This window comes from Nomascus leucogenys, chromosome 5 (assembly GCF_006542625.1).
Source record: "Nomascus leucogenys isolate Asia chromosome 5, Asia_NLE_v1, whole genome shotgun sequence".
Classification (NCBI taxonomy): Eukaryota; Metazoa; Chordata; class Mammalia; order Primates; family Hylobatidae; genus Nomascus; species Nomascus leucogenys.
In genome coordinates this window covers 137,405,357-137,430,733 of record NC_044385.1, presented here as the reverse complement: position 1 = coordinate 137,430,733, position 25,377 = coordinate 137,405,357, and the positions used below count along the sequence as shown (strand labels likewise).

Below are 25,377 nucleotides of genomic sequence, written 5' to 3'. Positions count from 1 at the left end.
GTGTCCATTGCTGGCTGTGCGGGTGGGTCTGTCTCTCCATAGTTCTATGGGGGTGTGTGTGTGTCTATTATCAGTTCTACGGACAGTGTCTGTGTCTTTACCATTAGTTCTGCAGACAGTATATGGTGTCCATCATTGGTTCTATGGGGTGGGTCCCTCTGTCTCTCAATGGTTTTATGGGTACGTGTGTATTTCTATTAATGGTTAGATGGACAGGGTGTGTCTATCACAATTCTATGGGGTGGGTCTATCAATGGTTGTGTGTGTGTGTGTGTGTGTGTGTGTTTATCATAGTTTCATGGGGTAGATCTACCAACAGTTCTAGGGGGTGGGCAGACAGATGTACAGAACATAGAATCAACGTTAGACCTAACATTGGTTCTATATATCTAATATTTGTTCTACGGATTCTGTTTACCACTGGTTTTCCAGGGCTACAGGGCAGTGTATCAAATTGGGGCTAGTGGGGACAAAGGAAAGGGAGAGGTTTTTTCCCACATTCTTCCCCAAGAAATTCTGATGAGCATTTTCTAGGGGACTTAGTCCCTACCAGTTCTCCCTCAAAGCTCACCTCCACTGCAAGAATCCTGCCATGTGAACCCCCTCACTGGGCGGGAACACACCCCTCCCCTCTGGTGTGTGAGCAGCACCTGCCTACAGTCCATGCCTTCTGCTCTCCTCTCCTCCCATGCATCCCCCATCCGCGATCTCAGTGTCCTGGGGTCTGAGGTAGTATATCCCAAAACAGTGCATTCAACCCCAAACACTCTAAGGCTTCAGGTCCCTAACGTCAACTGCCTCCTCAGGATCTGCACCGTCTTCTAGCAACAGAAACCCAGAATGCCCCAAACCAACCTCATGCTCCTTAACCTTGGGTCCTCCTCCTGTGGAGCCGTTTACCTCAATCTTCCTTCAATGTCTCACTGTTGTGTTTCCAGGTGGTTGAAAACAACAAAACAAGGTGCCGCTGCAAGTTACAAGAATCCTCTCTGCCCACAGGATGGAAACAAAACTCCACAGGAAACAAATCTCTTCTACACTAACAGCTACAAGGAGGAAAACCAATCTATTCTTGCTAGCACACTTTCCTACTCGATCTCTTTTCTACAGCTTAGAATTTAATTGTAGAAGAAAAAACTATGAAATATTTTCATTTGAGGAAAAACAACACTTTTTCATCTTTGAAATCTACAATTTGGAGGCAGGACAGAAAACAACATTACAGGGGAGACTGTCCACACCTAAATTACAGCCACTGTGATCATAAGCCACGTCAGCATGCGTGCCAGTGAAGTGAACTTCCTAACAGTGACCCTGAATCTGCATTATTTTAAAAGTAATGATTTTGCCAGCTCTGTTATTTTAAACTTAAGACATACCTCACAACTCAACACTACAGTTAATAAAATTCAATTAATTTACTGTAAGAACTATAAGAAAAAAGTTTTCGGAAGAAAAAGCTTCAGGTTACTAACATTACATAAAAATAAAAAGCGGGCAGAAGAAACCCAGACAAATCAGATGCAGTCCAGGCAGGTTGCCTTTTCTCCCTTAGACAAAAAGAGTTCCCAATTCTGCTAGCTGCTGAATGGAAGGTCTCAAGATCACGTTCTCCAAAACACCCTGCGGTCCGTTTTCAACAAGAGGGCACCGCTGAGGTGTGCCACCCACAACGTGCCCTTGCTTCCAATTAGGAAGTGTAATTTCCACAAATGCCCAAGGCAGGTCTGCTGTCAGGAGACCCTGCAGGGGAGACAGGAAGCCCCTGGCTGCCAGACCCCAGCCAGGCCACTCCTGGCTTCCGATGCCAGGCTCCTTGCTCGCCCCACCACTGTCCAGGCTCCTGGGGCAGTCATGCCAGAAGAAACTCGCCATCAACAGGAGGGGCGCGGGGCAGCAGGGGCACAGGTAACTCCCGGGCAGCCTAGGAAGCCTTCTAGTAGCTTCTACCAAAAAACAGCATTGAAATTAATCTGAGAGGCTAAATTACGGCCATTCATAACAGACGGAAAAGCACACAGCCAGGAAACAGATTAGAAAACACTCAACTGCCCTACTATCCTAAGAAAAGCAGCATTTTTGGGCCCATCTGGTAGCTAAAAATTAATAAAATTCACTGGTATTGAGGTGTGGGGAACCAAGAGAATGTAGCTTCGTGCTACCTTTCCAGGGGCTGACTGGGGCAGCAAGTCTTCCCTTTCTTAAAATAAACTCGAAAAATGCTGAAAACAAGAAAATTTAAATATAGACGTGTAAAAGAAAAAGAGGGGACGACATGCCAAAAGCAAAGAGGAAACCCTCTCACTAGAGGAGGGGAGACAGACCTGCCTCCAGGCTCCAGCAGCTGGGGCTACACCCAATGCAGGAAGAAAACAGACCTGCTCCAACCCAAGCAAATAAAACTGGATCCCTCAAGTAACCCGCACAGCTGATGCGAAGATGTCTGGAAGCTTCTGTGCACTGGTCCAGAGAAACAACAAGGAACTGTGCAGGCTGCTCACAGATGGGGGCACAGCCTAGAAGAAACCAAAACCCAGAGCCCGCACCTGCTTAGCAGGACCACTCCAACCTATGCTCTCCTCTTGCAGGACTACCAGTACCTGCCTGGGACAAAAAAGTCTCCGGGAACCCCTAAGAAGCAAATGTTACTCCTCTCTGTAGAAATATTTCTCCAACCCAGGGTACACAGGAACCCACCATCAGGAATAAGCCCACCATTAAACAGTATCAGCCACAAAAGGTACTGAGCTGCCAGGAGGGTGTGAGCAGATGTGGCGTATAAAGGGACCAGGTTCCCCAAAGTAGAAATAAGAGGAAAATCAAGATGTAATGTAATCTGTTGTTTAAAATGACAGAAGAGATACGCAATTAGGATCAACCACGATGAATAAAAAAGGCGCCATGAAGATTAAAAACATCTGAAGCGGCAGCAAAACTTCTACAAATAAATATGGTCACTAAAACGGAAATCTCCACGAACAGGTTAGTATCACTGTGAAGAGGGAATTAATGAACTGACAGGCAGAGGAATGGATAATACAGCACAGTGAAACAAACAGATATGCAAAGTAGATTAAAACACGTGGATTAAAACAGAGGGCAAAATAAGACATCTAGTAAGATATTCAGGAGAAAAATCAGGGAGCGAGCTGGAAGTAGTCCTTGAGAAGATCCTTTCCAGAACTGAAGAGCTCTGGATTCCTTGGGCTGAGGAAGCACAGCCAGCCCTGAGCAAAACCAGAGTCCACTGAGACACACAGGAACGCTGCACAGCTGGGCGAGGGCCAGGTCCGGAGAGCCAGGTGCAATGCCCTCCCCGTTCTGAGGCAGCTCCATCAGCACAGGGCTGGGAGTTTCTGCCTTTTTTAAGAACACGCTTCTCTGTGAGTCCTCACTTGCCTCTTCCACTTGACTGAAAGCCATCCAGCTGTTTCCCTCTGTTTCAGTGGTTACGCTTTCATTTATGATGTGTCACCAACCCAGCAAAGTCCAGAGTTAATCATCACTGCTGGCTTCAACCACCAGAGCAGACATGGCCCTGAAAAACTCCGAAGTCCCACGTCCTCTTCCGACCTTCTGCGCTGGGGCGCTGTGCGTGGTTTGCTGGCTGTTACTCACGCACTCAGAGTTCACAGAGTCAGTGCCTGTGTGCGTCTGCCCGTGCTCAGCAGTGTCTGCCTGCCGCTTTCCTAAACCACATGCACCCTCCTGTCAGGTGACATCCTCCTAGTTGTTCAAGGGATAATCTGCTAATACTCTTGATCTTTGTCCGAAAATGTAATTGTGCCATTACTTTTTCCCAGACTTTAAGATAAAAACTTAAAAATATACATAAACACACAGAGAATGACCATGTATATACTCCTAACAGTGTTAGCAGCCCTCAGCATCGAGCCTGCCTCATCCGCTCCCGCCTTGTTCTCTGCTAGAAGCACTATCAGCAAGTCTCAGAGATGAGGTCATCTCCACTCACCAAAACTTCAGTGTTAGTAAAGGGAGCTTTTCTTCTTTAAACTCAAAACCCCAACCTCAGACCATTATCATACCTGACATTAATAATTTTTAAATAGTATCTAATGCCTAGTCTATATTCAGATCTTCCTGTGTGTCAAAACAATGGCTTTCTGAAGTCAGCTTATTTGAATCAGGAACCAAATAAAGTCTGCACAGCGCATCTGGCTGTTGTGCCTCTAAAGTCTCTTTCATTCTATAAAAGCGCCCCTCCTCTTTTTTGGATGCCAGTAGAGAGCAGAGAGCACAGACCTTCACGCTTACCTCGTGTGCCGTGCAGGACGCCTCAGATGTGCTTCATCACTTCTGGGAAGACACTCTTGGTTTTCCCACTGCTGTGTTTCTCAGTTTCCACAACAGTGTTCACCAAAGTAAGTATCTGTGGAATGGATGCTGGGTGTGGCTTTAGAGCCAAGTGTAACTGGTGTAATTGCGAACAACCTTGACAATGCAACAGAAAGATACAGCTGAGTAAAGGCAGAATGTGGGAGGATAGAGAAAAGGGTCAAGGTGAATCTTCACGAACAAAATGGGGCATCAGGAGGTATCTGCCAAATGTCATCGAAATACAAATAAGACTAAAGCATCTCGTTTAGCACACCAACAGAGGAGACCAACAGAAGAACAAATTAATCACAAAGAACAAACCTAGAAGAAAAGTAGGAGGAAGAAGGTAAGTCAAACGGGGTGCACAGGCAGATCCTGAGGTTGCTGAGGGCTTGGTTTCAGACCATGGCAATACAGGGAGTCACACAAATTTGTTTCCTACTGCATATAAAAGCTGTGTTTACACTATACTGTAGTCTATTAAGTTTGCAATTGCACTGTCTTAAAAAAAGTACATTCCTTAGTTAAAAAAAAAATAAATGTTTCTAAAAAAAATGCTAACAATCATCTGAGCCTTCAGCAAGCTGTAGTCTCTGTGTAGAGGGTCTTGCCTCGATATGGATGGCTGCTGACTGATCAGCGGCTGCAGAAGGCTGCGGCGGCTATGGACACTTCTTGAAACAAGACAACAATGAAGTGTGCCAATATCAATTGATTCTTCCTTTCATGAAAGATTTCTCTGGAGCGTGAGATGCTGTTTGATAGCATTTTACATACATACAACTTCTTACAAAATTAACAGTCAATCCTCTCAAACCCTGCTACCACTTTATCAACTAACTTTTTGCAACAGTCTAAATCTTTTGTTATTTCAACAATGTTCATGGCACTTCAGCAAGGGTAGATTCTATTTCAAGAAACCACTTTCTTTGCCCAGCCAAACGGAGCAACTCCTCATCCATTCAAGTTTTCTCATTAGACTGCAGCAGTTCAGTCACATCTCCAGGCTCCACTTCCAATTCTAGTTCTCTGCTGTTCCCACCACACAGGTAGTTCCTTCCTAAACTGAAGTCCTGAGGCCCTAAGGTCATCCAACAGGGTTAGAATCAACGTTTTCCAAACTCCTGTCGATGTTGATATTTTAACCTCCTCCCATAAATCACAAATGTTCTTAACAGCATCTAAAGGGGTAAATCCTTTCCAGAAGGTTTTCAAATTACTTTGCCTAGATCCATTAGAGGAATCACTATTTATGGCCTTACAAAACGTATTCCTTAAATGCTAAGACCCAAAAATCTAAATTAATCCTTGACCCATGAGCTACAGGATGGATGCTGTGTTAGCAGCATGAAAACAACATTAATTTCTCTGTATGTCTCCCTCAGAGCTCTTGGGTGATTAGGTACACTGTCAATGAGCAGTAACATGCTCAAGGGAATCTTCTTTTTCTGAGTGGGAGGTCTCTCCAGTGGGCTTCAGATATTCAGCAAACCATGATACAAGCAGATGTGCCACCGTCCAGGCTTTGCTGTTCTAACTTACAGCACAGAGAGGCAAAGCTGGATGAGCATAATTCTTAAGGGTACTAGGATTTTCGGAATGGTAAATGAGAATTGGCTTCAACTCAGTCACCAGCTACATTAACCCCAGACCAGAGAGACAGCCTGTTAGTGTGGCCACCTTCACTGATGATCTCAGCTAGATCTTCTGGATGACTTGCTGCAGCTTCTCCGTCAGCACGTGCTGCTTCACCCTGCACTTTCATCATGTTCTGGAGATGGCTTTTTTCCTTCAACCTCATGCACTAACCTCCATTAGCTTCAAACTCTTCTGCTGCTGCTTCCTCACCTCTCAGTCTTCATAGAACTGAAGACATTAGGCTTTGCCCTTAAGGAAATGCTGTGGCTGATTTGATCTTCTATCCAGACCACTCAAACTTTCTCCATATCAGCAATAAGGTGGTTTCATTGCTTATCATTCACGTGTTCACTGGAGTAGCACTTATAATTTCCTTCAAGAGCTTTTTCTTTGTATTCACAACTTGACTGACTGGCACAACAGGCCTAGCTTTCAGCCTGTCTCACCTTTATACATGCCTTCCTCACTAAAGTTAATCATTTCTAGCTTTTTATTTAAAGTGAGAGATATGCAACTCTTCCTTTCACTTGAACACTTAAGAGGCCATAGTAAGGTTATAAATTGGTTTAATTTCAGTATTTTTGTGTCTCAGGGAATGAGTGGCCTGGGGAAACAGAAAGATGGGGAATTCCCAGTCAGTAGAGCAGTCAGAACACACACAACATTTATCGATTCAGTCTCTGCCATCTTACAAGGGCATGGTTCATGGCACCCCAAAACAATTCTAACAGTAACACCAAAGATCACTGATCACAGATCACCATAATGTACACAATAATGGAAAGCTGTGAAATCGTGCAAGAATTACCCAAATGCAGCACTGGGACAAGTGGGCACATGGTGCTGGAAAAATGGCACCAACAGTCTTGCCACAAGCCTTCCATTTGTAAGAGGAAAAAAATAAAAAAAACAAGCAAAGTGCAATAAAGTGAGATACGCCCTAAAATCAAAGCACAGAAGTCTCTGCATACTGGGAAGAGTTGCGAGGCAGCTACGTAGAAGAGGAGAGCAGGTGAGTAACGGCTCTCCGTGGATCAGGCCTGTGGGAGTGGGTGGCCTCTGCTCTTCCCCACATGAGCTCTTCCGTCTGCAGGCTATCACAAGCTACAAGCATGTGGCATGTAATATAATTACTTAAGCATAAATGCAAATAAAACTTTTTTAAAAAAGAGAAGCTCTAATACTGGAAGACTAACAACCTGACCCCTAATTATTCTAAGTCAGTTGATCTATGGGATGTGCCTCTGAAATGGAAGATGTGTAATCATCACCGACAGTGGGAGACAGCCACATTTGAGTGAGGACATGCTTGGTATGCCAATCTAGGAGAATATTTACTTTCACAAGCCAGAAAAATTTCCAAACCATCTAATCCAAGACCCCTTTGTACATAATGCTGTAATACACTCCCTACACCTGCCTTGGGGCGGCCCATATCTTCTAATTTATGTTCTTCTCGTTTAAAAACAATTACATCTAGAAATAATAGTGCTGAGAGGTCCATCCTGTAATGCAGCCTCATGTGTCCCATCCAAACCCAATCCTCACCGGAGGAAGGACTACAGCACAAGCTCACATCCAGTGACATGAAGGAAAGCAAGGTTCTGTGGTACTTTTGTCCTTTTCCCTGCACAGATTATAGTTACATCAAACACTGTTCCTCCACAGCTAAGTTAATAACGACATCCAAAATTCAGCTGCATGTTATGTTGCTTTATGTCAAAAATAAGTAAAAAATATTTAAAAGTGACCAACTTAAAAAGTGGCAAGGTGAAGAGTAAAGATCTGTGGATCAGCAAATGACAGTCCCATGTAAGCTCTCACATCACTGCCAAACACAGATCGTTAGTCATCAACTCAAGCTAACCAGCCCCCAAAACAGCATTTAAAAGAAATGTCTTTACAACAGATAATAAGCTGTCCAGAAATAGGGGAATTACTAAAGTCAGCACATTAGAAATAATCATCTAAAAAAGCCTGAGTCCACATGCACACACAGAAAACTGGTGTTGGAAGCACACAGAGCACGAGGTGTGTTCTCACAGCTGCCAACCGTGTGAGCCACATGTGGCTGAGTGCCTCCACTTCTATCCAATCACAGCAACCACCATCATCACTCGCTTCCAGAATGGACCTTGCTGCTTCTCTCCTTACCTTCTCCCTTGAATTTAGGAAATTCTGAAGCAAGGGAGTAAAAGTGAGGGTGGGTGGGTGGGTGCAAAACACAAATACGTATCAGCCTGTAAAAAAATGCTGTAGACACTGGGTGTGGTGGCTCATGCCTGTAATCCCAGCACTTTGGGAGGCTGAGGTGGGCAGATGACAAGGTCAGGTGTTCGAGACCAGCCTGGCTGACATGGTGAAACCCTGTCTCTACTAAAAATACACAAATTAGCCGGGCGTGGTGGTGGGCGCCTGTAATCCCAGCTACTTGGGAGGCTGGGACAGGAGAATCGCTTGAACCCAGGAGGTGGAGGTCACAATGAGCTGAGATCATGCCACTGCACTCCAGCCTGGGCAACAGAGCAAGACTCTGTCTCAAAAAAAAAAAAAAAGCTATAGAAATCCATGGGTTTTACCTAACCAAAAAAGGTGCACAGAAAATAAATGCTAAGTGACAATTATTTACCTTCCATAAGACTGTACATATTCAGGAATAATATAGGATGCTTTTGACACAAGCATTAGAAAGATCATTATTACAGAATCCTGGAAAATTTTATCTGTCTTCAAAGAGGGACTATTCAAACAAGAAATCCTACACCACAGGTTAAAAACACAAACACACAAGGGTGAATCTTGACAAGAACAATTCCATCTCCGACCACAAGAGGGCAAACCACCAATGGCTACACTTCCCCAGGGAAGCAGGAGAGGTGAATTGGACCATCTGGTCAATTTATCTGGAGATAAACAGCCTAAAAAAATGTCATTTAGAGAAAAACTTCAGTTCTTGTTTACTCAGTAAAAATATTTGGACATCAAATTAAAATATAATGCAGAAGAGAAACCCTCAATTTAAAGGTAGTCAGTGTTTTCATGAATAAAGAAATGATCCTAACATGATGATCAGAGAAGTCTCTAAGTTTGGAACCTGGCACAATTTTGTTTTCAGAAAACTCAAGCACTAATTAACTATAAATCAAAATACATTTAACACACTCTTCAAAAAAGGAAACCTAATTCCAAAATCAGAAAGCCACGTAAACTACTGGAAAAAATGCAATCTAGCCGCCCACCCTTATCCACGGAGGTACCGTCAAGACTGCCCACTGCATGTCTGAAACTGCAGCTATATCTCTGTATACATACCAACCCTATATATACTATGTTTTCCCATCTATACATACCTATGTGTGTTTAATCTGGAAATTAGGTACAATAATGGATTAACAACTAATAATGAAACAGAACAATTATAATATACTATAACTAAAGTTATGTGAATGTGGTCTCTTCTCTCAAGATACCTTACTGTATTGTTCTCACCTATTTCGAACCACGGTTGACTGCAGGTAATTGTAACCACATTAAGCAAAGGCAGAGGTGAGAGGGAAGTCTGCTGTACTGAAATGTAATTGTGATCCTAGAGTTTTATTCTTAACTGCTCTAGAGTAACACGATACAAAAATGTGGTTTCACACTTGCCTCAAATGCCCACGGTTAAAATCAGACTGGGCTGGGAGTGGTGGCTCACGCCTGTAATCCCAGCACTTTGGGAGGCTGAGGCGGGTGGATCACTTGAGGGTCAGAAGTTCAAGACCAGCCTGCCAACATGGTAAAACCCTATCTCTACTAAAAATACAAAAATTAGCCAGGCATGGTGGTGCGTGCCTGTAATCCCAGCTACTCGGGAGGCTGAGACAGGAGAATCGCTTGAACCCAGGAGGCAAAGGTTGCAGTGAGCGCCACTGCCCTCTAGCCCAGGCAACAAGAGTGAAACTCCATCTCAAAATAAAATAGTAAAATAAAATTAAAAATAAATAAACTAAAACTAGCATGACTTTCCATACAATATGCTCAGGTAGAGAACAACAGGGACAGAAGGTTATTCCCTTGGTTCAACCATCAGATGAAGTTTAGCAAATGCATCACTAGTATGCTCAAAAATGACATTTCTTGAATTTTAAAAAATAAACGGAAAAAAAGGGAAATTTTCCAAAGCTACTTAGGTCTCAGTTTGGCACAAAACCTATTGTGATGGTTAATACTCAGTGCCAACTTGATTGGATTGAAGGACACAAAGTATTAATCCTGGGTGTGTCTGTGAGGATGTTGCCAAAGGAGATTCACGTTTGAGTCAGTGAACTGGGAAAGGCAGACCCACCCTTAAGCTGCTGGGCACCACCTAATCAGCTTCCAGCAAATATAAAGCAGGCAGAAAAACATGAAAAGGCGAGACTGACCTAGCCTCCCAGCCTACATCTTTCTCCCATGCTGGATGCTTCCTGCCCTCAAACATCAGCCTCCAACTTCTTCAGTTTTGAGACTCAGACTGGCTCTCCTTGCTCCTCAGCCTGCAGATGGCCTATTGTGGGACCTTGTATACATATACCCATATATGTACATGTACACATATACATACATATATGAATCCATAGGTGTACTAGGGTTCTTTAGAGGGACAGAACTAATAAAGGGACAGAACTAATAGTATTCTCTTATTAGCTGTATATATACAGATAGATAGAGATATCAAGGGGTTTATTAAGGGGAGTTTATTATAAATACATGTTATATATAAAGGGGATATATATATATATATAAAGGGAAGTTGTATATATATATGAAAGGGAGTTTATTAAGTATTAACTTACATGATCACAAGGTCCCACAATAGGGGGATGTATATGTATATATGTATATGTAGATATATGTAGTATACATATACATCCCCCTATTGTGGGACCTTGTGATCATGTAAGTTACACTTAACTCCATATATATATATATATATATATCCCCTTTACATATATATATAAAACTCCCCTTTATATATATAACATGTATATATAATAAACTCCCCTTAATAAAGTCCCCTTGATACCTATATCTATATCTATATATATAACTAATAGGAGAATACTACTAGTTCTGTCCCTCTAAAGCACCCTGATACACCTATGGATTCTGTGTGGCCCCTGCGAAGAGCTCCTTGATGGCAACACACCACATACACGCACATACATTGAAACCGGGCACACACACACGCTCAGACACGCCTAAGGCATGAGTAGTGGCTTCGGGTAGAACAAAGTGAGAGCACTGTTCCTCACGAGAGCCATGTTTCTATACACGCCCTGCTGGTCCTTTGGAGGGCGTCCTCTGCTGCTGCCAGCTCAAGGGCCCACAATCCACTCAAAAGCGGGGACTCACGATGCCTTCCTGCGGGCTATCAGGGGTAACAGCATGCTGCAAGACAAATTCCCACGGCAGATGACACTGACGACATTCAAATGTGTCTGAAAATCACTTCCAACCGGAGAGGATTTTGAGATCCACAAGCCCCATCTTTTCAGTGTAATTTCCTTACTCTGGGTTACTTCTAAAAACTCCACAAGGAGAAATACATGAAAAGGAAAACCCCACTCACCTGCACTCTTACTGTGGTGGTTGAGAGTCAGTCCAGGATTCACACTTAAAGGAGGGGTTCACTTAAGAATTAAAGAAAGTCAGAAAGACCAGCTGGAACAAGCATCTGTCCCTACTCCAGAGGTGCGTCCCACTTAGCAGTTCTGCAACCTCAACTTTCCTTGGCAAAGGTGAGCAACGAGGTCCTCCTTCCTCTGCCCTGGCTCAAGTGTCCTCCTGGAAAGTCCACTGGCACCATCTCAGGCCTCTCGGCCCAGGGCTGCTCTCATTGGTTCCCAGGAGAAAGATCTCTCCAACTGGTGGGGCTGGGCTAGGAGATGGGCTCACAGGATGCACTGGGCCTGCCCTAGCCCTAGGTCTCCAGGCAGGCTCACGCAGGCCAGTGGCATCCAACTGAGTCACAGACTAAACTGCATTTCCTAACAGTGATGTCTGTCAAGTCGACATTTCCACCCCTCAGCATGGTGCCAGCGCCACGCTCTCAGTGAGCTCTACACATGGACAGATTTTTTTAAAGGATGTCATGTACTTGTAACCTACCCCCTTCTTAATATCCCAGCAATACTTGTCTTCAAGGGTTATGGGGAGAACTGAAGTTGCAAATGGAAAGTACTTTATACATTAACTGGAACATAACAAGCAGCCAGAAAAAAACTCTGCCCAAGTCGATTTATTATAATAAAAAAATACTGCCTTTTAAATTATCATTATTAACAACTGCAAAAAACAGTAGCAACTTCACATCCAACAGGATGGCTATTACTACTTAAAAAAAAAAAAAAAAAAAACAAGCTGGCGAGAACACAGAAGCAGCAGAACCTTGTGCACTGCTGGTGGGAATGTGACGTGGTGCAGCCGCTGGGGAAAACCACATGGCAGTTCCTCAAGACTTAATCACAGAACCACCATCTGACCCAGCAATTCCATTTCTGGGTATATACAGAAAAGGACTGAAAAGCAAGGACTCAAATACTTACACAACCATGCTCTTAGCATCATTATTCACGTAACCCAAGTTCCCATCAACACATAATGTTGTACATACATACAGTGAAATATTATTCAGCCTTACAAAGGAAGGTAACTCTGTCATATGCTACAGCGTGGAAAACCCTCGAGCACCTTATGCTGAGTGAAATAAGCAGTCAAAAGACAAAATGACTGCACTTACATGAAGCACCAACAGTAATCAAATTCAGAGACAGAAAGCAGAATGGTAGAGGGCAGGGGCTGGGGAGGGGAATGGGGACTGATTAATGGGAACGGAATTCAGTTTGAGAAGAAAAAGTTCTGGAGATAAACGGTGGTGATGGTTATAAAACTGAATGTACTTAGTGCTACTGAACAGCACACTTAAAACTGGTAAAAACGGCAACTGCTTTATATATATGTATAGGTATACATACAGTAAGAACACACACGTGTTGTTCCTGAACAGTCCAACACCAGGGAAGTTGACAAATGAGGGCTGCCATCTGCCTTATTAAAATACTTGTTTTCTGAGGTCACTGAGAAAATATTTCTACATCAAAATTGTCATATTCCCATTTATAAATCTTTTTTTCTTGCTACCTTAGAAAAACAATAGCAGCCATTAACACTCCCTGAGCTCCTACTCTGCCAGACTCCATACACATAGTACAAACCTTAACAATTCAACCCCACAAGACCTCACAAGGGAGAACTACCATCCTCATTTTCCACATGAAACACCTGTGGCTCTGAGGCTCCGTCACCCAAGCCCTAGAGCAGAGCTATAATTTTACATCACATTCTTTCCACGCCTCCCTGTGTATCAGCTATTCTCTATAAGTTACTCTTTCCCCAGCAGAATCAGAGGAACTGTAGTATACAACGGTGTTTTTCAACTACAGGGCAGAATGCAAGTAAAGTTACATACATGACTGCTCCCTGAACAAATCCCACCCCCCACCTCTGTCCACCCACCCACACGCTTCCACAAGAAGCATGACAGCCCAGCAGCCATAGCCATGGGCCGAGGATCACTATTCTTTCATGAGAACACAAGCCTCAAAATCGGAAAGTCAGTGAAACAATGTGAACAACTACAAAACACAAGGAAGCAACGCATTTGTAAAATACTATCACTAGCACGAAGAAAATGACAGAAATTACTTCACTGCACACCACTGCCAAAAGTACCCGGAGTCACAAAAATTAAATACAGCCTGCGGATTGCCAACTCCAAGTCCTGACACTAGCTTTTAAAAAAAAAAAAAAAAAAAAGGATCGATTCTTTCACAGTAAAACTGCAACGATAAAGATTCGAGATGTTTCTCTTCACATCTGGAAAATGCCAGGATGAAAGGAAATGCTGGCTAGTAACTAGAGAGCCCCCGATGCCAGGGCCCCAACGTGGGGCTGAGGTGAAAATCTATTACATCTAACAAAAAACTGTATCCTAAGACCAGGTCATTTGCACAGGTCCAGCTGGAGAGTAAACACTATGTCAAGTACATTTACGTCTTTCTGCTCATCGCAAAAAGCCACACACAGCCCAGGCTTGGCCACTTACCGCTGGCCTTGACCTCCCGCACGTAGTTGCTAGGGAACCAGCCGGTCCGGCCGTTGAGTGTGCCCTCCCACCAGCCTCCCTCTTCCACACGGGTGACATGGATGACGTCGCCTTTTGAGAAGGAAAGCTCGTCCTCATTGGTCTGCTGGAAGTTAAACTTTGCTCTTACTACCAGTTGATTGTTGCTATTATCGGTCATGTCCTAAATGGGGAAGAAGAGTGGGAGAAAAATTATACCAAGATCAGTCTACTTCATTATAAAATGGATTATACTTTACTAGTACAAAGGTAGCATAATTGCCCAACAGTAGAAAAACATTTAGAGAAATTTCAGTTTCCTCCCTTCCAGTGCCCCATGACCACCACCAGCACCCACTCCAGCCCCAGAGGACACCCTCTTCACAGCATTCAAAGGTCCTGGTCTGCCACTGTGATGCCTAATCAGACACATCCGTGTACACAGAGACAGTCACACTACACGCACTTCTCCACAAGTCACAAACGTTAAGACAACATGGTCATTTATCTGGCAGTACTTACTTACTAGTGCTTACATGACACTTAATGCTATGCTATATGACTATGCCATTCATTATGGAACCCACTCTCCATTAGTGGATTTTTAGATTATTTCCAGTATATTTCCAGATACCATATACAGTACTTTCCTTGTGTAGACAAGGCTGCATTAAAAATATTTGTATGTCTATCTTTGAATATACCTGTAAACAAGCTATACATTAAATTCTGGTCAGAAGACATATTTATTACAGTTAACTTTTTAATACATCTTTCTAAACTGTCCTCAAGAAAGTTTCTACAAACTACACCAAGCAACATCCCCACCAATAGTATCTAAAAGTGCTTATTTCAAACTTCCACCAACACACAATATCGCCAAACGTTTCTATTTTTGCGAAACTGACAAGAAGAAATAGTACCTCATATTTTAATTTGCGTTTTTCTCAGGAACTGTGCATATTTTCAGATTTCTGAAAGGTAGAAAGAGGAAGGCAGAGGTGCTGCAGCCTCTTTGATCTCCATCTGCCCTGGACGGAGCTCTGGAGAGGCTGGAGATGCAGAACTACCAAAGGGTACAGCCTAACAACCGCAGGAGAAGCCTGCTCGTGCCAGCACAGGAGCAAGAAAAGGGCCACCTGGCAGACCTCAGCCCCAGCCCACCCCTCTTCCCTACCACTGACGGCAAGCGAGCCCAGCCCACCTGCAACACAGCGTCCACACAGACTGCACAGAATGTCCAGAGCTCCAGGGAGCACCAGTGACATCAGCAGAGAGTCTAGGCCTCTATCCCCACCAGGTGGCAGCAGGTGATTCCATCTGCCCACACTGGCTTCTCCCTGCCCTCCACCCAGCCACAGGGAAGGCCTGAGACCACCCACACTTCTTGACATACAGCCCCCGCTCTACCACTAGCAGGCCAATCAGCACCCCCCCATCCAGCAACACTCAGTCCCAGGGACTTGTGGGAAATAACAGAACTTCAAACACTGGTATCAGTCTCAGAAGCTGAGTCTAAGAGGGCAGAGCTGAAAAGCAGGTAAGAAATATGGCTCAGAATATCCCAAATTTGACAGAAGTCATAAATATACCAATCCAGGAACCTGCATGAACCCCAACTAGTATAAACCTAAAGAAATTCAAACCAACTCATACCATAATTAAACTTCTGAAAACTAAAGACAAAAAAGTTATTAATAAAACAGACACCTGCAGATATACAAGATCTCAAAAATTTACCTCCCACGCACCCCTTTCTGAAGGAGTTAAAAATGTGCTTCTCCAAAACAGGGGAATTAACAAGAAAACTGAAAAGAGGCAGAGGAGATCTACACAGTCAGGGGGAGTGTCCCAGGTGACAATGGGAGGCGGCTCAGAGGCAGCAGCTGTGCGGCCAGCCTGGCTCACAACCAAGAGAGATTCAAGTAGGGCACAGGCTCCAAGAGCGTTAATCAGGAAGAGAAGAGAAAAAAATAACGTGTTTGAATGTCAAAGAGACCCTTAGAAATAAGCAAAAGACTAGATCTGCAATCTGCAAAACATACACAGAAAACTAAACAAAGAAACGAGAATTACTATTTCTCGAAAACAAAATATTAGGAAGGTAAGAACAGTCATAGCATACAACGTGGCTCTGCTATGAATATTATTCGCCTCGTCATGTTACCCTGAACACCGATCTCAGTGAAACCACGGTGGAACTCAGCCATGGGGACGACAGGCCTAGGCATTGATGCAGGTAAAGGGACCAGGGGAGGAAAACAGCATCAGCCCCTCTTTCTCTGTGGGAGTCCACATTGATATCACCTCAAATTAAGGAAAAAAAAAAAACAGCACTTTATTTAGGGACACACAGGCAAATACCTACAAAGAACCAACCGAGGAGCAAGACAGCCAAATACAACCCTCCAGCAAGATCGCCCCCTCAGCCCCACAGGACATCAAACTAACAACTATCCACATTAGAAAGCACTCCTTAAAGAACCAGCACTCAGAAGTCATGGATGCTAGAGGGGACGGACGCCCCCAGTTACTCTGATATGATTATTATGCATTGTATGTCTGTATCAAGACAGCTCATGTACCCCATAAATATAGATGAACTATGTACCATAAAAATCAAAACAAAAAAAGAACTAGTGGAAAAAAAATTAAAAGTGGCCGTCCCTACTGTTTTTTCCTAATAGCAGGTCTCAGAGAATCACCTGACTTTAACTGCATGTATAAATCACTGAAAAAAAATTTTTAAAAGGTAAAGCATCAAAGCAAAGAGGTCACAACAGATCCTCAATAAGGAGTAGCTGTAATATTATTCCAAAAATATTTAATGCTTATCTATTTAAATGTGTTTACAGATTAAGTATTAATTATAAATATGTATTTAGTAATTCAAATTCATAAGTGAAATACTTAATGCATATTTCATATTTAATCAAGAAGCCTCTCTTCAGTGTTTGGCAACAAAAGCACCAGCGAACAATTACCAGCGCAGACACAAAGCTCTCTGGGCCCTGTGACCAACAAGGGGCAGGGTGAAGTCTGCCACTGCAACTGAAGATCCCATCCAGAAACTGTCACATGTTCCTTGCTCATGTGTGGTGAAACGTGACCCGAGTTCACTGTGCTATGTCAAGTTCTCTTTTTGCAAACCACCATCTCCACTCCTTGCTGTCTGCTGTGATCGCCACCATGCTCTCCTGTAAGTAATCCAACGTCACCGGGGCACGCTGGCCTTGGGGAAAACAGGCTCATAGTGCATACACCCTGGTGATCAGCTCCAACACCAGAACACAACTGTGGTGAGCAAAGCAACACAGGCGCAGCAGGCCCCTTCCCAGGTCAGGGGCCCGGGGTCACCCTTGGCCAGCCCTGAGGCTCCAGCCAGCACCAGGGCTCAGGCCAGCACAGGCCTGAATGGAAGCAGAGGGGAGATGAGGTACGATCAAGAGGCAGTGGCATTCCACCTCACAGTCATGAGTGTGCAAATGCAGGCATGCTTTACACTCAAGGCACGGGTGAGGGAGGCACGCCTATTGACATTACTTCATCAATGCAACACCCCAGAAAGGGTGGCGTCTAAGAGAGCGGGGAATCCAAGGAAAGGTACAGGGGGCAGGCAGCCGTTTCAGATCCAGGTATCCAGGTGAAACGTCGCAACGCAACATACGTCCATTCTTGAGCAGTCATTACACTGAAGGACATGTGGGCTCTGTAATGTTCTTTCTTTCTGCCTATTACTCTCAAGACAGGTTACTTAGAACATGCCAAGAAGTGCTCCATCAGAGCGCAAGATGCGTGGGACTGGCTGGAAAAGGGTGTCCTAGAAAAGGCTATATTCCAACTACACACTCTATACTACCACGTTCAGCCTAAAATCACGGCAGCTGAGTGAGGGCTCCGTTCACTGTCAATAGTGTTACAGGAAGCTGGAAGAGATGTATTTCATCACTATTTTATCATTGTGGGGGTTTTCTCCCTTTTTTAAAAAGCTCTCCTGAAACTGTAGCTTGTTACCTGTCTGGACTCAACATGACACTCTATGGGAATCTAAATCATTCAGTTGAGAAAAACAAGCCAGTGGGTACAAACAACAACAACAAAAAAGGATATGCCACAGAATCCCACTGCTAAAAAAATACAAAAATGGATAAAACTCATCTTTACCATCAGGCATCAGGACAGCAGATACCTTGGGGAACGCGAGCTCCATCGAGGAGTTGGAGGCTGGTCATGCTCTGCCTCCTCATCTGGGTGCTGCTTACACAGGAATGTTCCATGTATAAAACTTCATCATGCAATACATCACGCTGTATGCACACAACACAGGAACTGTTTTTCTATGTAAGTTACATGTCAATAAAATTTAGTAACTGGAGGGGAGTGAAGACAGTTCCCCCACTGCCCTAACCCAAAGGGAAAAGAGACCCCAACCAGGCACACATGACCTGGCCAGGCACAGTCATCTATGCCCACCATGCTCCTTAACGGCCTCTTTCTGATGCCTGGAGCCGAAGCACCACCCATCAGTATCTTGCATATTAATCACCTGATTACTATATTGTATCCCATGTTCTGAAATTAGACCCTAACAATCCAAAACCAGGACACTCTGGAGTGCTGCTTCACACCAACAATACCCTCTCCTCCACTCTCTAAGAACACCTGTAATTTCCTTTACAGAAGGAGAAATGCTTGCCAAAGGAATGAGACACAATTTTTACTCCAACTTTACTATTTCTGAGTGCTGTGATCTTGGGTAAATATCTTCTCTAAGCTTCAGTTTCCTCATGTCAAGCAATATGAGATGCCAAAAGTTAGACAATGCCTTTATATTCCACCAAATACTTTCAATTAAATTATGGCATACCATCAACTGTAAGATACACATACTTCCAGATGTGTTAAAATGACTTAAAAAGAGAAGTCTTTGAATTGACACAATATGGTATATGAAAATATTTAACAATGTGTACAATACATTTGGATATAATTTCTTGCATGTCTTGGAAATACACTCAGTGACTGGTCCAAAGCCAAGGTTACCTGCCAGCATCAGGACTGTGCCAGACGTCCAGGTCCCTGGTTTCCAGAAACAGAAGCAGAAGCAGCACTTTAAGAAATCAAGTCACCCCTCCCAGAAATGAAGGATGATGGGGACAATCACCTCACAAACGCCGTCCCCAAACTCTGAGAACAGCATTCAGCATTCATGGCTGTACCTATCAGCAGCCAGCAGCTGAAGACCAAAAGCACAGCAGACACCAGGAATTCCAGCGGCTGTCGATCAAAGAGTGAAGTGTGAACGCATGTCTTATCTATGAGAAAAACCACACCTAAATCTCCAGCTGGCGCCTACCACATTCTTCACCACTGAGGCCCATCACAGAGCCGAACTGGATAAAGAGCTCGATTTAGTTCAGCCTCTAGAAGTGGGTAAGAACTCTCCCCTGACTGTTCTTTCCTTGGAACAGTGGAGAGGCACTGCAGACAAGTGAAAACCTCCACTGCAGTGCAAAGCAGTAAACGCAGCATCAAACTGTTCAAGCCTGCCTATATCCCGAGACAGGAAATCCGTCCCGAGACAGGGGGCTGACGGTTTCACAGATGAAAAACAAGCTTACAAAAACAGCCAGCAACTGCAGTGGTGGTTGGAGGACACATTCTTACACTGAAAGGGAGGGAGGTGATGAAGGAGCAACACAAGCGCAAAGGGGTGGAAACAGCACCAGCCCCTCAGAACACAGATCCTCGCCTGGGGGATGGAAGTGTCTTACGCAATCTCAAAGCTTAGGTTTAACATGATCTCAAAACTGACGTTCAAGAAATTACAAGTTGCCTTTTAGCTTAACTTTTTATCATGGAAATGTTCAAATGCACACAAAAGGAGAGAGTGACAGGTGGCCCTCCATGCATCCACCGCCCAGCTTCAAAGGAATGTTAGGCCATTCTTGTTTCAAGGTAAGTTCTTAATTTTTAATCCAAGAAAACTACCACAAAGTGCTATTGATAAACTACACACAGAAAAACCTAAGGGTAAAGAAACACTCATTCTTACCTAGCATGGCTGAGAGAGGTCTTGCACATTCCATCAAAGAGAAAGCAGCTCACTAGCACCCAATCAAAACATCAGCCCCAAAAAGACTTCACACAGGTCAGAGAGGGCAAGTCTATTTCTAGTATAATGAAATTTCAGCAGCTAATGAAAAATTAATCCAATACTTATTATGATCTCAGTAACATTACCAACATTACATTTAACTTTATTTTACTTAAAATTATACATTTGTAATCCAGTCCTCTACTCAAAAAGAAAAAAAAAATCAGATGAAAATTGCCACCAGTGAACGGGTGAGACAGCAAATCACAGCTTTACCCAAGGCGAGCTGATTTCTCTTATGTTTTCCTCATGTGTTTTACGGAGCTAATTTCAAGTGTGTTTAAAGTGGTTTGTTTAGTTCTCTTTAACTTGGAATCCTAATGCTCCCAACGGTAGTCCACAGAATTCTTCCAGTACAGACTCCTGAGAAGCAGGAAACAGCAACAGCCAGGCCTCTCAGGGCCGCTGTGAGGACTGCAGCACTCAGGCCACGCAGCCCACTGCCCACCACGCCTGGAGCAGTCAGACCCCTCGGGGGTCTTCTAAGAGGAGACACAGCAATGATAGCAAGCTTGAGTTCAAAAAGTTCAGAAACATAAAAATCACATTCCTCGCATATCTTTCCGTTTTTCACATATGCTTCATAAACCACTCTAATTTATTTCCCTCTACAAAACACGACTCTATCTAAGTTAACTTTTATTTCTTGAGGACCACCATCAGCTTACTTAGCAATATTCCCATGTTAAGGCAGAGGAAAATCCATGAACCCTTCATGACTCTAGAATAGGGTTCTCTCTAGACTCATATTACAAGATCACTACGTTTCTAATGAAGTAATGTACTGTCGCGAGAAAGCAGTGGTAACCCCCAGCAGCCAATCAAAGTCACTGCCCGCCAGCTGCAGTTCAGAGAAGGGTGCAGGACTGCAGAGTGGCAGCCCTGGCTCTGCCCCAACACTCTCCAGACAGCCCTGCTTTAACCCTGCTTGAGTTTCTCATTTTCAACTTCACTATTACATTCCGTGGGCTTTACTCACAGCCTCTATCCTGAGCATTTTTTTTTTTTTTGAGATGGAGTCTCGCTCTGTCGCCCAGGCTGGAGTGCAGTAGCGCAATCTCGGCTCACTGCAAGCTCTGCCTCCCGGGTTCACGCCATTCTCCTGCCTCAGCCTCTCCGAGTAGCTGGGACTACAGGCGCCCGCCACCACGCCTGGCTAATTTTTTTTTTTTTTTTTTTTTTTTTTTGTATTTTTAGTAGAGACGGGGTTTCACCGTGGTCTCGATCTCCTGACCTCGTGATCCGCCCGCCTCAGCCTCCCAAAGTGCTGGGATTACAAGCGTGAGCCACCGCGCCCGGCTATCCTGAGCATTTTTTAAACGAGTATTTTTTCACTCTCCACGACAACTGTTCGATCATCTAAGTTTCTTTCTCCACGTCCCAATCAGTCATTCTAAGGGATTCCCTCTCCTGTAAACTAAATCCTGACTTAGTAAAGCACACTAAGCCATGCTTTCACGAAGAGAAGAAAAGCCAGATTCTTTAGTTTTAACCATCTCTTCTTTACAGAGCTGAGTGCTTTTCCATACATATTTCTTATTATATTTCTGTACATGTGCATAGCTGATAATGCCATGCAAGTGACAAGGGGTGTGTTTTTCTAAAGCAGCATCACTCCAGATATCGAGTCATGAGTCTTGCAATACAACCTAAAAACAAATGAGTTTCTCAAAAGCAATCATTAAGCATAATATCTGGATCATCTGGTAATGAGCAAATGCCAAACCAGATTACAGGCGCAACGGAGGTAAAGTCCAGCTACCTTCACCCTGTTTAACACCATTAATGGAGGCATACGTATCTTCCCAGATATATCCATACACACTCCTATCCTTCCCAAACATAAAAGTAACAAAATCTCTCAAACTTACCAAACTCCGATACTGGCCCTGGAACAGTTTTGAAGTCCGAGTGTGCAAAGACTGTGATCCAAGGGAGTCAAATGACTTTATGCGGTGAGACGAGGGCCGGGCACACACGGAGTCACTCCCCAGCCCGATGTCTGCAAAGGGCATGCACACAGAAAAAGAGAGCTGAGAGCGCCTGATACCACGCACCCACACTACACACTAGACTTTAAAACTAGGGCAGCACAGAGGGACACACCAAAAGACCACAACAAAGCAGCCCATTTATGCAGAAAACAAAGAACAAATTATTTGCTACATAAATGACTTGCATTCATTCCCCAACTACCTTTCCAGAAATTATCTGGAGATAACTATTAATCAGTTCTTCTCTAGTATAATTTTCAAAAGTTTGTGAAATGTATTATAACTTTTTAAGATTTTCCCTTCACCTGGAAAAAAAAAAAGCCTCTCAAATTTGATTATGGAGCAGAGAACGACCAAGTACTGATTCTCCAACGCATCACCACCACGTGCCCACTTTTCCAGGATGATGTGTCATGCAACAAGCAACAGAAGGAAAACACTCTTATTTAAAAGAGAAAATCCTGGTGTATTTTTCAGCCAGAGAGAACCTTGTGAGGATTATTTCCCCAACACTAAGGCAGCACAGGCTCTACTCACCCTCATAAAGTTGTTGACAGAATCAAAGTAAACAGATAGTAAGAGGCTTAGTTCTATTCTCTGGATCCCCCCCTTCATAAGACACTCCACATAGGCCAACCAACAAATAAATAATAGCAATTTATTCTTAAAAGTGACTCAATTAAAAAAAAGAGAAGACAAGGCTGTGAAAAAGTTTGCTGGGAAAATCGCTGTTCTGAGAGGCACGTGCCCAGCCATGTCCTAAACTCCAGGGAGGCTTCCATGAAAGCAACCCTAAGACTCCAGGTCCCAGCTTCCTCACAGGTGTTTGGATTGGCTTGCACAGTATCTGATAAAATTCTGAATTAAACGGTCAACATCTAAAAGTCTGAAGGTATCACCAAAAACCCAGGTTCCCCACTGCTCTTGACATATTTAGGATGTGGCCACACCAGGTCTATATCCCATCAGGTAAAGCTGGCTCAGAGCTGGGCAGGGGCTGTCCTGAGAGGACCCAGCACCCATGCCCTTCCGTCCAGCTCACCTGCCTGACCCCACAGACGTGGGCTTGCTACCCCAGCGGTCTTAAATTCTTCTCAGGTCACCCGCACACCCTACACTTCCCAGGACCTGCTGAGGGCAGGTTACGAGTAATCTCTATAGAGCACACTCTACTTGTGAACACAGGGGTCTCAGGCAACTCACAGCACAAAACCAGCTAAAAGGGCATTCCCAGCAAATTCTACAGGGCTCCCTGCCGTGGTCTGCAGTGCTCTGCTGGCCATAGCCTTCCAGGAAATTCTCATACAAGGAGGGCATCCTGAAGACATTCTGTAGTTCCCCATCGCCAAGCTTTCTTCTATTCAATTAAAAGGCCAGTTACAGTCAACTAAATGCCTTGAGAACACGTATGATTTTAAGAGACAGAAGCAAAAAGACAATGACAATTTTCCCAAGAATGTCCATAGTAACTGTGGCTGCTGCAGTTGTCTTACTGTTTGCCAATCAAGGAAAGCCGAAATCTAGAAAGAAACAAGGCCGGGCACAGTGGCTCATGCCTGTAATCCTAACACTTTGGGAGGCTGAGGCGGGTGGATCACCTGAGGCTGGGAGTTCCAGATCAGCCTGACCAACATGGAGAAAACCCGTCTCTACTAAAAATACAAAATTAGCCGGGTGTGGTGGCGCGTGTCTGTAATCCCAGCTACTCAGGAGGCCGAGGCAGGAGAATCGCTTGAATCCAGGAGGCGGAGGTTGCGGTGAGCCAAGATCGTGCCATTGCACTCCAGCCTGGGCAACAAGAACGAAACTCTGTCTCAAAAAGAAAAGGGTACAGGCATTGCCTTCCCACTGACTTCAGAAATAAAAACAAAGGGCAAACAGAAAAGCAAAACATTCCTTCCATCTAGGAGGGGTCATTCCTATAGTTCAAAAGCTTAAAAGTACCAAGTTTATCTGGTAACTTCCAAATTTGTCTTTGTAAAGAACAAAGCTATCTATTTTACATCCAACACACAGCCAATGATACCAAGAACACATACAAAATACATTTCCATAAGGTAGAGGTAAAAACCAATAGCCCGAGAGCTACTGGATTCTGACTTATCTTATTTACTTGTAAATCCTACCATCTCAAACCTAGACGGTTGACAATCCCAAGACTGAGTGTACAAATTAAAGCCATCTTCTAAAGCCACTTCTTCCTAATTAGCACCCCCACTTACAACAAAGGCAGAGAAAACATCTACAGTGAAATTCAAAGTTACTATCTTCTGCTCCTGTGAGCAACCTCTAGAAAAGTATTCAATGGAAGCAGAGTCAAATTAAGGATTACTTGTAGATTTTACGTATCTGTGCTATTGCCCCATCTGCCACAGAGATCTACGTTAATTATAAGGCACATCATTTAGGCCAGGCATGGTGGCACAAGCCTGTAATCTCAGCACTTCGGGAGGCCAAGGCAGGCAGATAGCTTGAGCTCAGGAGTTTAAGACAAGCCTAGGCAACACAGCGAAACCCCATCTCTACAAGCATGCAAAAATCAGCCAGGCACAGAGGCACACACCTGCAGAGGCAGCTGCTGAGGAGGCCAAGGTGGGAGGACTGCCTGAGCCCAAGAGGCTGAGGCTTCAGTGAGCTGAGATCACGCCATTGTGTCCCAGCCTGGACAACAGAGCAAGACCCTGCCTCCATAAAAAATAATTCACAATTCTGAGGCATGGACGAATATGAGTTTGCAGGCAGATCCCCCATGTGGTCAGGATACATGAATATGCCACTTCCGTACATCATCTGTTGCAGTATTTCTTGTATTAAATTCCAGTGATCCACTCTAAATGTATGTCCTTTTCAATGTCATCCATAACTTTAGATAAGTGATCTTTTTTTTTTTTTTTTTTTTTGAGACGGAGTCTCGCTCTGTCGCCCAGGCTGGAGTGCAGTGGTGTGATCTCAGCTCACTGCAAGCTCCGCCTCCTGGGTTCACGCCATTCTCTTGCCTCAGCCTCCCGAGTAGCTGGGACTACAGGTGCCCACTATCACGCCTGGCTAATTTTTTTGTATTTTTAGCCGAGACGGGGTTTCACCATATTAGCCAGGATGGTCTT

At 44.1% G+C, this 25,377-nt stretch overlaps 1 protein-coding gene across 9 annotated transcripts in view; it reads right to left on the bottom strand.

Moving 5' to 3' along the window:
- The window catches only part of ARHGEF7 (Rho guanine nucleotide exchange factor 7), a 190,936-nt gene that overhangs the window by 72,960 nt on the left and 92,599 nt on the right, over nucleotides 1–25,377 (bottom strand). For all 9 annotated transcript variants that reach the window (XM_030813698.1, XM_030813701.1, XM_030813702.1 and 6 more), the window contains 2 exons: nucleotides 22,151–22,281; nucleotides 14,105–14,306 (listed from right to left, as the gene is read on the bottom strand). In XM_030813698.1, the coding sequence (XP_030669558.1) occupies nucleotides 14,105–14,306; nucleotides 22,151–22,281 (333 nt within the window). The remainder of the gene's footprint in view (nucleotides 1–14,104; nucleotides 14,307–22,150; nucleotides 22,282–25,377) is intronic.